Below are 14,433 nucleotides of genomic sequence, written 5' to 3' on the forward strand. Positions count from 1 at the left end.
TAGATAACAAAGAACCTGCTGGCCGTTAGATCACTATTAGCAGAAATCTGCATACAGATGGATGCTGGGAGGACACAGACTATGTCCTCCCATCATGCTTCTCTCCCCCATATTACAGCTGGAAGCCCATGATATCACAACCTAATCGCAAGAAGGACTTGTCCTGCATCCAGCACTGTGTTTAGTACTTTTTTTGTGACAGGGAACTGATCATTTCAGCTTCTGGTCACTGGAGGATTGGGCTGACACGGTGTCTTTCCATTGTCTTTAATGGCAGATTGTGCAGCATAGCATATTTCGCATATATACATACATTTATGTTACAGCTGCACTGGGGATTGGCAGCTAGAACATAAGTATACATATTAATATGTTTGTGTGAGAGTTAATGACACTGGCATATTTGGGCTGATAGTAGATGATTCTGCTTGGAGTACCAGACTTCTGCTACTGACACAGAACATGTTTCTAGTGGGAAATATGCCCTAAAAGATCCACTAGGTTGTAGCAGGGGTAGCCGTCGTGAGACTAGTTCCATTGATGCAACATGGGAGTATTATTGCTTCTTCTTAGTGTACATTTTTCCATTTCTTTTTGCAGTATCATATTCGTCAGTCCAACCACATTCTTTGGTTAAACCCCCAACGGTCCAACTCCACCAAGATCCGCCAAAGCTGCCGCACCATCAAATGATAGTACAACAGCAGCAGCAGATACAGCATCGGCATCAGATTCAGACCATTACCTTACATAACCAAGCCTTAGAGTCTCCATCTGCCCAACAGTGTGTACCGATTCAGAGCCCAGCATTCCTGTCCCTTCCCAGTAGTGCTCATTCACACCACTGTACCCCTGCCCCAACTCCTCCTCCTCCATCTCCAACTCTTACACACTCTGCTCACCAGTCTGTAGTTGTGTCACCTTCACCAGTACAATCCCCATGTCAGTCTCCAACTATAATTATTCACCCACAAGCCCTACTTCATTCTCAGCCGCCTCTACTTGTGCAGTCACCACTTCCATCCAGAGAAAATGCACAGCTGCAGAACACGTTACATCCATCATCACAGGTGGTTATTCCAACACATCCTTCATCTACAGTGACTCCAGGAACCCATACTGGACCATCACATCAGCATACAATAGCATCCACAGCACAGCAGATAATGTCTCCTATAGATTCGGTACAGTCATCACTCCAGTCCTTGCCACCAACAATGGCAGCCTCCCCAAATTTACCCAGATCTCCGCCTTCCCAGCTCCAATCTTTGCCTCTACAGTCCATGCAGACCATATCGGTACAACCAGAAATCTTAACACCGGGCCAGGTTCTGGTGCAGAATGCATTACTAACGGAAGAAGAGCTTCCTGCTGCAGAAGCGCTTGTTCAGATGCCTTTCCAGACTCTTCCACCGCCTCAGACAGTTGCAGTAAACCTGCACATGCCACCAGCTCACGTGGAGCCCTCAGTGGTAAGCTGCCAACATTACACTTATATATTAGAATACTTGGTATAAAATTAACCAAAATCCTGTTTCATTGTCTAGTAAGTAATCTTATGATACAAGATTTATTAATCCCAGACAGGTGCAGCAGCTTTACACAGGAATTAAAAGATTCTGAAAAAATTTAGACTAGCACATCCAAAGTCACAGGTGCACATCCATAAAGTTAACATGTAGACAGCAAGCAAAATACGTATGGCGGCACACTGTTATACATGCAAACAATGGAACTAAGGATTAGAGATTATTCGATATTATATTGAGCAAATGTTACATCCGAAGTCGCTTCGTTCATAACTTTGGATTAATACTGTACAGAGATCCGTCTCTGTACAGTATTAGACGGTATGGGCTCCGATGAGCCGAAGTTAGTTATTTGCGAAGTTGCGCGTGACTTCGTTGAATAACATCAGTAATTGATTTTTAAAGTGGGAAACCGCTTTAAAAATTGGAACCAAACTCTGCTTTGGTTTTGAGGTACCAAGGAACCTGTCATTAAAGAGGACCTTTCACTAGTATACAAACTAAAAACTAACTCTATCTGTGGGCAGAGCGGCGCCCAGCTATGAGCTGTGCGCTGCGATTGGCCAGCACTGCAGCAAGGGACACGCCTCCTACAAAAAATCAGTCCAGTACTACAGACGGAGCTGAGACACCGGAGCCTATACCGGGCGAACGGAGCGTCGCCCAGGCATACTAGTAAGTGCAGGGGGACCCCTGGGCGCCACTCTGCCCACAGATAGAGTTAGTTTTTAGTTTGTATACTAGTGAAAGGTCCTCTTTAATTTTATGCTGAACTCAACGAGGGCAGCATAAAGTAGCGACAGACGCGCTCAATTCAGCAGTGTGTCACTCATGAGCTAAAGGTAAGTGGTTGCCGAGAACCAGTATCATAATCATTGCAGCAGAGGCCTTTAAAAGAGTCAAATGTACCTGAGAAGAGTCGGTCATTCATTTTCTCTCCCCACCCATTTGCAAGAAGAGAACTGCCAATCATCAGCAGATGGGCGGGAGAGCAGGAGATTATGTATAACTGTGACTCTTCTAGCACTGAAAATCTGATGGGCAGCAATATATAACTAAGCTAAGCAAGTTTTATGCAAAAAAATATATATATATTTCATCATTTCCCTGGTTCTTTTCTGGCCCTTTGTTTACATGCAATAAAAACAATCTCTGCCCCTCCCCCTGCTCTGCTAAGGGAGCGGCTACAAGAGCTGCCCTGAATGACATGTCTGCCTGCTGGGAGAATCAACAGCATGTTGTATGTATAGGACTACAAGTCCCAGCTGTATAATGACACTGCTAATACACACAGGATCTTCCCCCTACCTTCTTGTGCAATGCTCTCTCTAGTCTGTCAGTTCCTGTGCCCAGAATTGTCACTGTTGCAGCTACGCAATCTGTGCAGCTGAAGGGGTTAAGAATCCTAGGAGAGAGCAGACGGCAGTGAAAGGGGGGGGGGGGGGCGTGGTCAGCACAGTGACATTTACAGGCTTGTAAACAAACGTTATCAGAGCTGGGAGAGAAGCTGACATCACAGGTCATGTGACCCTCAGTCAAATCTGAGAAACCAGCCACTGCAGATAAAGTGAGTTAATTGGAAAGCTGTTACATTTGCTTAGTTAGGAACATAGAAAGAACAAAAAAAATAACTCGGACAACCCCTTTAATTAGAAATATGCTGTGGTTCTGTGTGCAGTGCAGACCAACCGTATATATCTAAAAACCCTGTGTATTCTAATCCTGCTGTCAAACTCCTCTCTGTTGCATTTTCACCCAGTGTAGTGAATGGCCAGAAATGCTCAAAATTATCAGCGATCCAGCATGAATGAGTTTAACCGCCTCCGGACCGTCTAACGCAGGGTCGCGTTCCGGAGGCGGCTCACTCGGGCATAGTCACGCATCTATGCGTCATCTCGCGAGACGCGAGATTTCCTGTGAACGCGCGCACACAGGAACTGCAGGTAAGCGAGTGGATCTACAGCCTGCCAGCGGCGACCGTTCGCTGGCAGGCTGTAGATGCGATTTTTTTAACCCCTAACAGGTATATTAAATGCTGTTTTGATAACAGCGTCTAATATACCTGCTACCTGGTCCTCTGGTGGTCCCTTTTGCTTGGATTGACCACCAGAGGACACAGGCAGCTCTGTAATAAGTAGCACCAAGCACCACACTACACTACACCCCCCCCCCCCTGTCACTTATTAACCCCTGATCACCCCATATAGACTCCCTGATCACCCCCCTGTCATTGATCACCCCCCTGTCACTGATCACCCCCCTGTAAGGCTCCATTCAGACGTCCGTATGTGTTTTACGGATCCATGGATCGGATCTGCAAAACACATACGGACGTCTGAATGGAGCCTTACAGGGGGCTGATCACCCCATATAGACTGCTTGATCACACCCCTGTCATTGATCACCCCCCTGTAAGGCTCCATTCAGACGTCCGTATGTGTTTTGCGGATCCGATCCGTGGATCCGCAAAACACATATGGACCTCTGAATGGAGCCTTACAGGGGGGGTGATTTAATTTTCCAGTATTGAGATCTGACAGAGGATCTCAATACCGGACAAAACACGCTTCCATTTTGTCCCCATTCATTGTCAATGGGGACAAAACAGAACTGAACAGAACGATTGCATTATCTAAAACGGAAGCGTTTTTGCTGATCCCTGCCAGATAAGGCGAAAACGCAAGTGTGAAGGAAGCCTAAATATGGAACATTTGACCCCTGCTGTAAAATACCATGGCGATAGCGAAATCCCTGAACCACTGGATCTGAAGGCCGTCTTTATAACTACTCCCCAAATATTAGTAATACAGAGCTCTGTTCACACCAGGATAAGAGCCTGCATTGAAGGTATAATTATGGAGGATCTCCCAATGTATGCACCATGTAGGCAACAGTGGGATATGTCACCAATAGGCTATCATTGTAAAAAATGCAGACCTGTCCTTTAATTTCCATAATAAATTTCCAATAATTCTTCTGTATCTGTAGACTTATGGACAGCAGATGTTACATTTCCCTTTTAAGATGAACATATTAATAATCAAATACACAATTTACTGAAAGCGCTTTTGTGCTTCAGACTGAATGCTGTAGTGTTTTGTCCTTTCTGTTGGAAATGTTGGCCAGGGTTCCAGTTATGAGGAAAAATAAAGGAAATGTTTAGATGAGCTGCGTTGTTCCTAAGGACACAATACTAATTTCAGCTATTAGCTTGGAAGCTGTAATTCTAGCCAATACTATCTCCTATCTAGGTTTACAGAGTAGAAAATTTGTGTCCGGAAGAAGTACCAATGGAGCAACAGGAATGTGTACGTGTCATTATGCAGACCCCCACACCTCCAACACTGTCTCCCCCTGCACTTCCTTTAGGGAGTGGAGAGGAGCTTCCTGCAGATCATATCATGCAAGGTAAAAATAATTAGACATATTACATGGTATTATTTGTGATAGATATGCACATGATGCCTGGTTCAAAATCCCTGAAAGTAATCCCATCAGGATTGCTCCCTTCTCTCGTCGGCCTTTGGCATGAGGGCAGTAGAAACAGAAATTGAATGGAGTAGTGGTGCACATGCTTGGCCAACATTCCATTGAAATGGTTGACAAGGGACCCTGATTCTTCTGATGGGTGGTCTTCCCAGATGTGGGATCCCCAGCAATCAAGCAAGTATCTATCCTGTGGATAGGTGATACGTTGCTTTGCAGGAACAATCCCTTTAAGGTAACAATGCACATTAGATGAGGATCAGCCACCATGCAGCTTGATTGATCATAGCAACAATCCAATCATCAACATTCAAAACTGAACCGGCTTGCCCGAAGTGGCAAACAATTGGTACAGCTGTAATTGGCCAAACAGGCTATACACAGTGTCAGCCATCAAAATCCAGCATGGCCATTACTGTTTTGGCAGGCATCAGATGGCTCTCAGTCTAAGGCCTCATGCACACGACCGTTGTGTGCATCCGTGTCCGTTGTTCTGTTTTACGTGATTTTCTGCGGACCCATTGACTTTCAATGGGTCCATTGAAAACTCGGAAAATGCACCGTTTGTCATCCGCGTTTGTGATCCGTGTTTCCTGTCCGTCAAAAAAATAGGACCTGTCCTATTTTTTTGATGGACAACGGTTCGCGGACCCATTCAAGTCAATGGGTCCGTGAAAAAACACGGAGGCACACAAGATTGTCATCCGCGTCCGTGATCCGTGTCCGTTTTTTTTCTTATCATTTTCAAGGCAAACTTGACTTAGATTTTTTTTTCACTTTTCTGGTCTGGTGATCCTCCAAAAATCAAGAAAGACACACGGAAGAAAAAACGGACACGGAACAACGCAACTCCGTTTGGCGGACCGTGAAAAAATACTGTTGTGTACATGAGGCCTAAATTGGTTGTCATTTTCACAGTCTTCTAATGCATTTGGATATCTTTATTTTGTTCAAAGGTGGAGATTTGACGTGTCCTAAAGCATTTGCTGCTTCCAGTTTGATTCTTTCCCTTGGACCCCCGACGACCAGCTGTTTGAGGAGGCCACGGCACTCCAATGAGCACAGTGCTGTCTATTAGATAATGGTCATTCTTGGTACTGCAGCTCAGCCCCATTCAATTGAATGGGACTGAGCTGCGCCTAGACCATATGGCCAAGAAACTTGATGGCAGAGGCCTAAGAAGAGGCTGCATCACTCACCGGAATGCTGCAGCCTCTTCCAGCAGCTGATTACGGGGGTGCTGGGAGTCGGACACCTGCTAATCTGATATTGATGACTTATTCTGCAGATTGATCATCAATATCAAAATCTCAGAAAACTCCTTTGAACCTGGACATATCCATATTTTCACCCCGGCAGCCCCCTGATGCTAGCATTGCAGCATCTCATGCTCTGATGTGCTCCCTTGCCCTGCGCTAGATCTTGCAGGGCACAGGCTTTTTTGTTTTTTCAACAACACACTGCCGGGCGGAAGCTTCCGCCCGGCGGTGTGTTCGGTGACGCCACCAGCTCTGACGGGCGTGCTTTAGCGCTGCCCTAGCCGTTTTACTGGCTAGGACAGCGCTACAGCCCGCCCATCACTGCCGGTGACGTCACCGGGCTTCCTGGCAGCCCCATGGAGAGCCCGGTTCATCACCGGAACTCATGAAAATACCTTTGCCCTGTGCGATTTAGCGCAGGGCAAAGGAGAGCATCGGAGCATGAACTGCTCTGATACTCAAGTCAGGCGGGCTGCCTGGTTGAAAATGGAGGTATGTCCGGGTTCAGCTCTGAACCTGGACAACCCCTTTAACACTGGTAAGCTTAGATTAGTAAACAAATCTTTATGAGATGTAAAGATGATAATACTACAATTTCCAGGCTGGTGCCTTATTAAAGGGGTATTCCCATCTCAGACAATGGGGGCATATCGCCAGGATATGCCCCTATTGTCTGATAGGTGCGGGTCCCACCGCTGGGCCCTGCACCTACAACGAGAACGAAGCGGGGAGCGCTGTGGCTGGAGGACCCTGAATTTCCCAACATCCTTCCACCACCAAGCGCTGCTCCCATAGAAGTGAATGGGAGCGCACCGCGCTATTTTCGGCAGCCCCATAGAAATGAAAGGAGGGCGGCTGCGCATGCGCAGTTTGCCCTCCTTTCATTTCCCGGCTCCGTTCTCATTGTGGGACCCGCACCTATCCGACAATGGGGGCATATCCTAGCGAGATGGGAAAACCCCTTTAAATACAGCTACTACCACTGTACAGTTGCCTATATTAATGCAATATCTGCCCTTAATTAATATCTGGATTTGGTTGTAATGAAATAATTTTATATAACCTAGGTCTCCCGACAGCGGTGTCTTCAGTCAGTGCCTCAGTTATTAAGTCCCCATTTGACAATTCCTATGCCTCTATACCAGCACCACCACTGCTTTTACCAGCTGCTACTACAAGAAGCAATAGTACCCAGAAGCCTAACAGCATTCCAGGTTTGGATAGCAAGATTCCACAAGCAATAGTTAAACCACAAATTCTGACCCATGTCATTGAGGGGTTTGTCATCCAAGAAGGCGTAGAGCCATTTCCTGTAAGTATAATCATCATCTGCTTCGTCGTCATGAAATAAAAAAAATCGTTACTATGTGTGATTTTACTTTCTCGCTTGCAGCTAGCATTTTAGGCAGTGGGTTTTTTTATTCCTCAAATTTTCATGTATAATGTAGCTCACTGCCTTTCTGAATATTTATTTATCTCCTTTAACGCTGTGTGTACATGTGCAAAGTCAAAATACTGTATGTACTGTGTTGTACATATGACCAAAAAATGGCCATCCTATGACATACTAAGAGTATGTCCACATGGGGAGGGTTCACTGCAAATTTTCCAGGCAGAAAGTCCTCAATGTGTACAGTAGTAGTAAAATGAATGAGATTTTACCAAATGTCATCCGCACACACTGGAAAATAATCCATGTGGAATCTGCACAAAATGTATTCTTTGCAATGCATAGGGTGAAATCTGAACGTAAGTCATGCAGATATTTCCACTGCAATTTACCACTCATGTGCATAGACCCTAAAGTGGCTGTATACTTTATATAACTTTTGGCTGGCAGCTATTCCTCCAGACCCCCTGTACACATGCATGCTCGGCTGTGTTCTCAGTAAGGGCAGGGGAATAAGCCTCTGTCAGACACCTCTGGCAATGGCTTATTGCCTTTTAGAGCTAAAGGATTGGGCATGTTGAAATTAAAAATGCCCAACCCCGCTTTCTCCCAACATCTGCTGTTGAGAGTAGGACAAGACACAATTACACACGTTAGATGATTGTCCGGGTTCGGCTGCCATTCATTTAATGTGTATGGTTAGCTTTTTGGGCTTGTAGAGCTGTTTGTTCCGTACCACAAAATGATTGTACGTGTTTTACAAGATTACGGACTGCATTGTGATATACTCATCACACTCTCCTCTTGCTAAGGCAGTCACTTCTTTCTTTCTTTCTTTCTCTCTACCCAAACTTGGGCTGTAAGGTCACTTCACTTTTATAACGCTGCAGCTGAGATGGTTCTTCTCAGTCACTGTACTCTGGATCAATCACTAGAAGGACATTCTGTGTGCTGAGGGGAACTTCGACTGACCCTGACTACAGAAGAGATTGTTTGTAGTCAGAATCTAGTAGTTAAAAGGGTTGTGCAGCGATTTATATTGACGGCAAATTAGGCAATTTTCTTCAATTTTGGCAAATTTTTGGGGTCAATGGCATTTTTCCCCCCAAGAACACAGCATGTTCCAGGTGTTAAAATAAGGCTGTATGAAGGAACCATTTGAAATGAGCTTTTGGAGGAGGCTGTACATTGTATAGCGGCTGTGCTTGGTATTGCAGCTCAGCCCCTTTCACTTGAATAGGACTGAGCTGCTCCTAGGCCACGAGTCTGATGAATCTGATGTGACTGGCCTAAGGTAAGCTGTGAGAAGGCCGCAGCACTCTCTCAATCAGATGATTCTTGGGGGTCCCAGGTGTTGGACCCCCACCAATCATATACTGATGACCTATACAGAGAATAAGTCATCAATATAAAAAAAGTTCGAAAAACCCCTCCAATTTGAGGTACCCATTCTAACTGTAGCCATGGGGACTTGTGACTACTGCTGCTTGTTGTCTTTTTTTTATGTTTTGTGAGTGTATTCTGCCATTTTATTACATGGATGTTTGCTGATACAGCCATGAATAGATGGTAAAACGGAGAAATTATGATCTTCATTTACAGGTGGGGGATATTTGTGCAAACACATGGATTTGGCTTCAAAGTAGATTCCTCGCCCATATTCATTGGGGGACACAGGAACCATGGGTATAGCTATGTCCTCTAGGAGGCGTTGACACTTGTAAAAGCTGTTAGCTCCTCCCCTGGCAGGGAAGCTCCTGAAGATTTTTTATTTTAGTTTATTTCTTTTTTCCTTCTTTTTTAGATGGGAAAACAGTGGACGCCTCACCTCCCTGTTCTCCCGAGGTCAAGTTGCACCAGTGCCGGTCACCCGCACTGCTGCCTCCCCCACAGAAGACAAGGTGGACCAGGGCAGCCTCGCTCACCTGCATCCCGCCAGCCAAGGGGTCACCCATCCAAGCCCCCTTTTCCAGCGTCCTGCCACTACAGTTCCAGTAGCTGAATCGGTGACCCTGCTGGACCAGAGGAGGGGTGAAGATGGCAGCAGGAAAGAGAAGAGAAGTGAGTACACAGGACTAGGTAAGTATATTTAACCCTCTGGGTTGGTCTTCCCCTCCCTCGTGGTGGCAATAATCTGCGAACAGACAGGGCTTCAGCATAGCCCAGCACCTGCAGCCATTCCAGCACCCCTGAAGCATTCCCCTCTGGCACAGGCCGTTTGGTTAATGATTTGAGTGGTGGACATAGGGGGTAATGTCCGCTGGGTCTGTATAACATGCAGGGAGCTCCCCAAAAAGGCGGCATCTATCCTTCTCCACCCCTTCGAGATCGGACTCCGGGTGCGTCGCTCCGGAGGGGGTTAACCTCCCTGCGTTCGGCCAGCACCGCTCCGGTGCTCTGGCCGCAAATTTTGCCACCCTCTCAAAATATGGCAGCCAACAGGACATACAGGGACAAAGCGCACCGCTGGTCCGAGGCGCTCGGTCACACATGCGGAGGCGACTCCCCCGCTCCCCTGCACCTCCCACATTTACACCCCTTGGAGCGGACGCTGGCACGTTTTTCTCTGCCCGACCCACACTATAAACTCCCTGGCCAGCAGGGTGAACGCCACAGTCAGTCCGGCCGGTCTGTGACACGGCCGATGCAGCATTCGGGGGGGGAAGGTGTGCACTCTCTGAAAAGCCGTGCAGCGGCTTGCTGAGCCACAGCTTTCGTCCCGGGGGGGGGGGGGCACTCTGGCGCGAATTCTTCCCGCCCTTCTCCCCCAGTCACCTGCTGAGCCCCCGGTCTTGAGACTGCCTTAACCCTTCATGCCACCCACCATTCTTAGGCCGGCACCTGAGTATCTGGGGCTCTACCCCGAAGTACACTGGGCATGAGTGGAGGATTTAACCCCTTCCTGCCTCTTGTCATTGAGGCCAGCTTCCTAGTTAAAAAAAAATAATATAATAATAATAAAGGAAATGCGGCCACACGGGTCCCCCTCCTCAGCCTGCAGGGCCACCCGGTCTGTGTGGTCTCACACTGGGCCCATGTCCTATCTCGGGTAAGGGGGACCTCGCATAGTTCCCAATCCGCCCTCCGGGGCCGTTTTTGGTTGATGATTCTCCACCTGCGCAATCCAGTGACGGACCACTGCAGGATCCCAATCCGTCCTCCTGGGCCATTTGGTTGATGATTTTCCACCTGCGCAATCCAGTGAAGGACCACTGCAGGATCCCAATCCGTCCTCCGGGGCCGTTTGGTTGAGGATTCTTCACCTGCGCAAGCTAGTGACGGACCACTGCAGGATCCCAATCCGTCCTCCGGGGGCCGTTTGGTTGATAATTCTCCACCTGCGCCATAGAGTGGAGAACGTCTGGAATTCCCAATCCACCCTCCGGGGTCGTTTGGTTGATAATTCTCCACCAGCGTATTCAAAAAGGGACCTCTGACATTCCCAGTCCACCCTCCTGGATTGTTTGGTTGATAATTCCCCACCTGCACAATTCCAGTGAGGGACAACTGGAACTTCCCAATCTACCCTCTGGGGTCGTTTGGTTGATAATTCTCCGCAGGTGCAATTTTATACAGGACCTCTGTTCCCATTCCACCCCTTGGGTAGTTTGGTTGATAAGCCCCCACCTGCGCAATCCGCAACTGCCAGGGGCGAGATTCTGAGGGGTAGACCTGCGTGCTAGTGGACCACAGCAGGTCATCTTCTCCTCGAATATCTCCACCCCCCCTCCCTTCCTCCCTGAGTCACGCTCAGGCACACCCTCTCTCACAGGAGTGGGTCCGTCCGAGGGGGGGGGGGGGGGGAATCACTGATTAAGACCCTGGCATAAATCCGAAGCAATCTCCTAAGATTGCGTCAACGGTGGCCAGCAGCACTTGTCGTAGGCATTACCCCCTTCCTTAGGCGGAGTAATTGCACTACTTCGGGATACAGTACTGACCTTATACATTGTCCCCTGCCATAGGTGGACTAAGTACAATAAAACTGGTTTCAGTGCTGGACTTATTCATTCCCCTTCTGTAGGTGCCGGAATTGCACCTCCACTGGGTTCAGTACCTGTTGTATTAATTAGCTCCTTCCATAGGTGGCGGGTTTACATTATCACTGGGTACAAGGTGTGCTGTATGCATTACATAGAAACATAGAACTTAGGTGCCGGAATTGCACCTCCACTGGGTTCAGTACCTGTTGTATTAATTAGCTCCTTCCATAGGTGGCGGGTTTACATTATCACTGGGTACAAGGTGTGCTGTATGCATTACATAGAAACATAAAACTTAGGTGCCGGAATTGCACCTCCACTGGGTTCAGTACCTGTTGTATTAATTAGCTCCTTCCATAGGTGGCGGGTTGACATTATCACTGGGTACAAGGTGTGCTGTATGCATTACATAGAAACATAGAACTTAGGTGCTAATTGCACTCCCACAGGGTACAGGACTCGCCATATGCACTAGTTGTAGTGACACCTCAGCACACTTCTAAATTGAACGGCTTTTGTGGGTGCTCGTCTCCTGTTACCTCCTTCCACCCGCGGAGTGAAATTATAGCTTTAAATAAGTTTTTCAGAAACAGCACACCGATGTAGCTTATAATTCAACCTTTATTTACCAGTGGTACATTCTCAAATTATTTTATGACATTTATTGCTATCTGCAACGTTTCGGGCCCATTCGGTGCCCTTTGTCAAGCTATAAATGCAAAAATAAACACAGAACAATATAATTAAAAACAGAAGGGAAAAAAATTCATATACACATCAATAGGAATTCATATATGTACATATATCTCAATTCTCATGAAACATATCATATTATTGCTCCTTGATAGATGGGAATTTCATCCGTGATTCATGCTTTGATGGTAGACACTGCTGTAAATGATGGCTCTTCTATACAGCAACAGGTGCATGAGGCTCAGATGTGGTTTTACATTAAATAAAAAGAAGAGCGGTGGGATACTAGCATCAAAAGGGAACATCATGTTTGACAAATGTCAATTAAACATATGAGTCTACATTGATTTGAATGGTCTGTTTCAAGGTGGGCATCGTTGTGGACAACTGTCCTTCATGGTTAGACATATACATGAGGTGCCCGCATATATCAATTCATTAAAAAAAGGGGGGGGGGGTTTACATTGTGCATCAGTATCGAAACTAACATGATTAGAGTAAAATTCATGAGAAATCACAATTCATGACAAATAAGGCATGATTAGACGACAACATGATTAAAGCATAGTGTAAATAGAACATGATTATAGCAGGTGATACAAAAAGCCTAATTTGGGTAAGGGGATCCATGGGAAGCAGCAATAGTGGCAGGTTAAATTCATGATAATTGTACAGTGTAAGCTAGCCAGGGTGACCGGGGGGTCCATAGTTATGGGGAGCGCCCAGGTTGTGTAGTCACACACTACACCCTTGTGGACACCCTGGGGAGGCGGATAGCATACACGATCCAATGCAATGTAAGAGGGCAGAAACCTGTGGCACGAGTGAGGACCGTAGAAACCTCTCAGTGGTGCCTGTCATCTATTTGGAGCGCATGGTGAGCGAACATAAGTGGTATGTTCCTGTGAACTGACCTACTCTGGAACAAAGTCACGTACCTGGATGGCCGGTCTGCGTGTTTCCATGGCGTGCGGTGACTGCGGTGCACGCCGTGGTGTATTTATTCAGAGGCCAGGTCGGATATCCGGCCGTTGCCGGCATGTGGGGGGTTGGTCCGTGTGATGTGGCCGGCCCCCGTGAGGGAGGAGCGAGCGGGCTTCAGGCTATTGAACACCTGGCGCATGCGCAATACTGCCCTGTGTCCGCGGCGCCATCTTAGTTTCTGGCACTCGAATGGGAAAGAGGGGGTGGCGCATGCCAGGCACTGTCTTAGGGTTCCCTGTTATAATTTTGGAACTCAGACAAAAAGAGGGGCTGGATCCACTATGATAGGGATGTATGGATGTGACTTCACGTGGGTACACATGATTTTGGCAAAACGGTCAGTGTGAGGCGCAGTTCTCTGAGGTGCCACAGGTTTCTGCATATCAGACATATACATTTTCAATCTATAACTACATCTATAGGCATACTATACCCAAAAGTAGTGGTATAGTGGGTGAAGATCCTAATGGGAAGAAAAAGGCATATGGGTTAATTATTCATGGAAATAAGCTAGTTTAAGCATATTTATAATCCTTGTTTAGACCTCCTGGGCCCAATGAATTATGAATGATTTATTGAAAAAATAGTCGAATCACGGATGAAATTCTAATCTATCAAGGAGCAATAATATGATATGTTTCATGAGAATTGAGATATATGTACATATATGAATTCCTATTGATGTGTATATGAATTTTTTTTCCCTTCTGTTTTTAATTATATTGTTCTGTGTTTATTTTTGCATTTATAGCTTGACAAAGGGCACCGAATGGGCCCGAAACGTTGCAGATGGCAATAAATGTCATAAAATAATTTGAGAATGTACCACTGGTAAATAAAGATTGAATTATAAGCTACATCGGTGTGCTGTTTCTGAAAAACTTATTATCGCCATATGCACTAGTTCTCGCCGTGGGCATTAACCCCCCTTCTTAGGTGGGGTATTTTCCCTGCCACTGACTTAAGTACTCCATACGCATTCCACCTTCCATAGGTAGGGTAATTGCACCACTATTGGATATGGTCCGACTGTTGCGCTATCCTTCCATAGGCGGAGTGTTGCACATCACTGTGCTTCCTGCCTGCCTTTACCCCCTTTCGCAAGTGAT

General features: G+C 46.6%; 1 protein-coding gene across 5 annotated transcripts in view; it reads left to right on the top strand.

Annotated features, from left to right (window-relative positions):
- Positions 1–14,433, top strand: part of PHC3 (polyhomeotic homolog 3) — a 110,945-nt gene that overhangs the window by 48,880 nt on the left and 47,632 nt on the right. For all 5 annotated transcript variants that reach the window (XR_006388767.1, XR_006388769.1, XR_006388768.1 and 2 more), the window contains exons 8-10: positions 601–1,472; positions 4,781–4,937; positions 7,342–7,586. Coding sequence is in view for 2 of the 5 variants with exons in the window: in XM_044290760.1 (XP_044146695.1) it covers positions 601–1,472; positions 4,781–4,937; positions 7,342–7,586 (1,274 nt within the window). In the remaining 3 variants the exon portion in view is untranslated. The remainder of the gene's footprint in view (positions 1–600; positions 1,473–4,780; positions 4,938–7,341; positions 7,587–14,433) is intronic.

Source organism: Bufo gargarizans, chromosome 4 (genome assembly GCF_014858855.1).
Source record: "Bufo gargarizans isolate SCDJY-AF-19 chromosome 4, ASM1485885v1, whole genome shotgun sequence".
NCBI classification, from domain to species: Eukaryota; Metazoa; Chordata; class Amphibia; order Anura; family Bufonidae; genus Bufo; species Bufo gargarizans.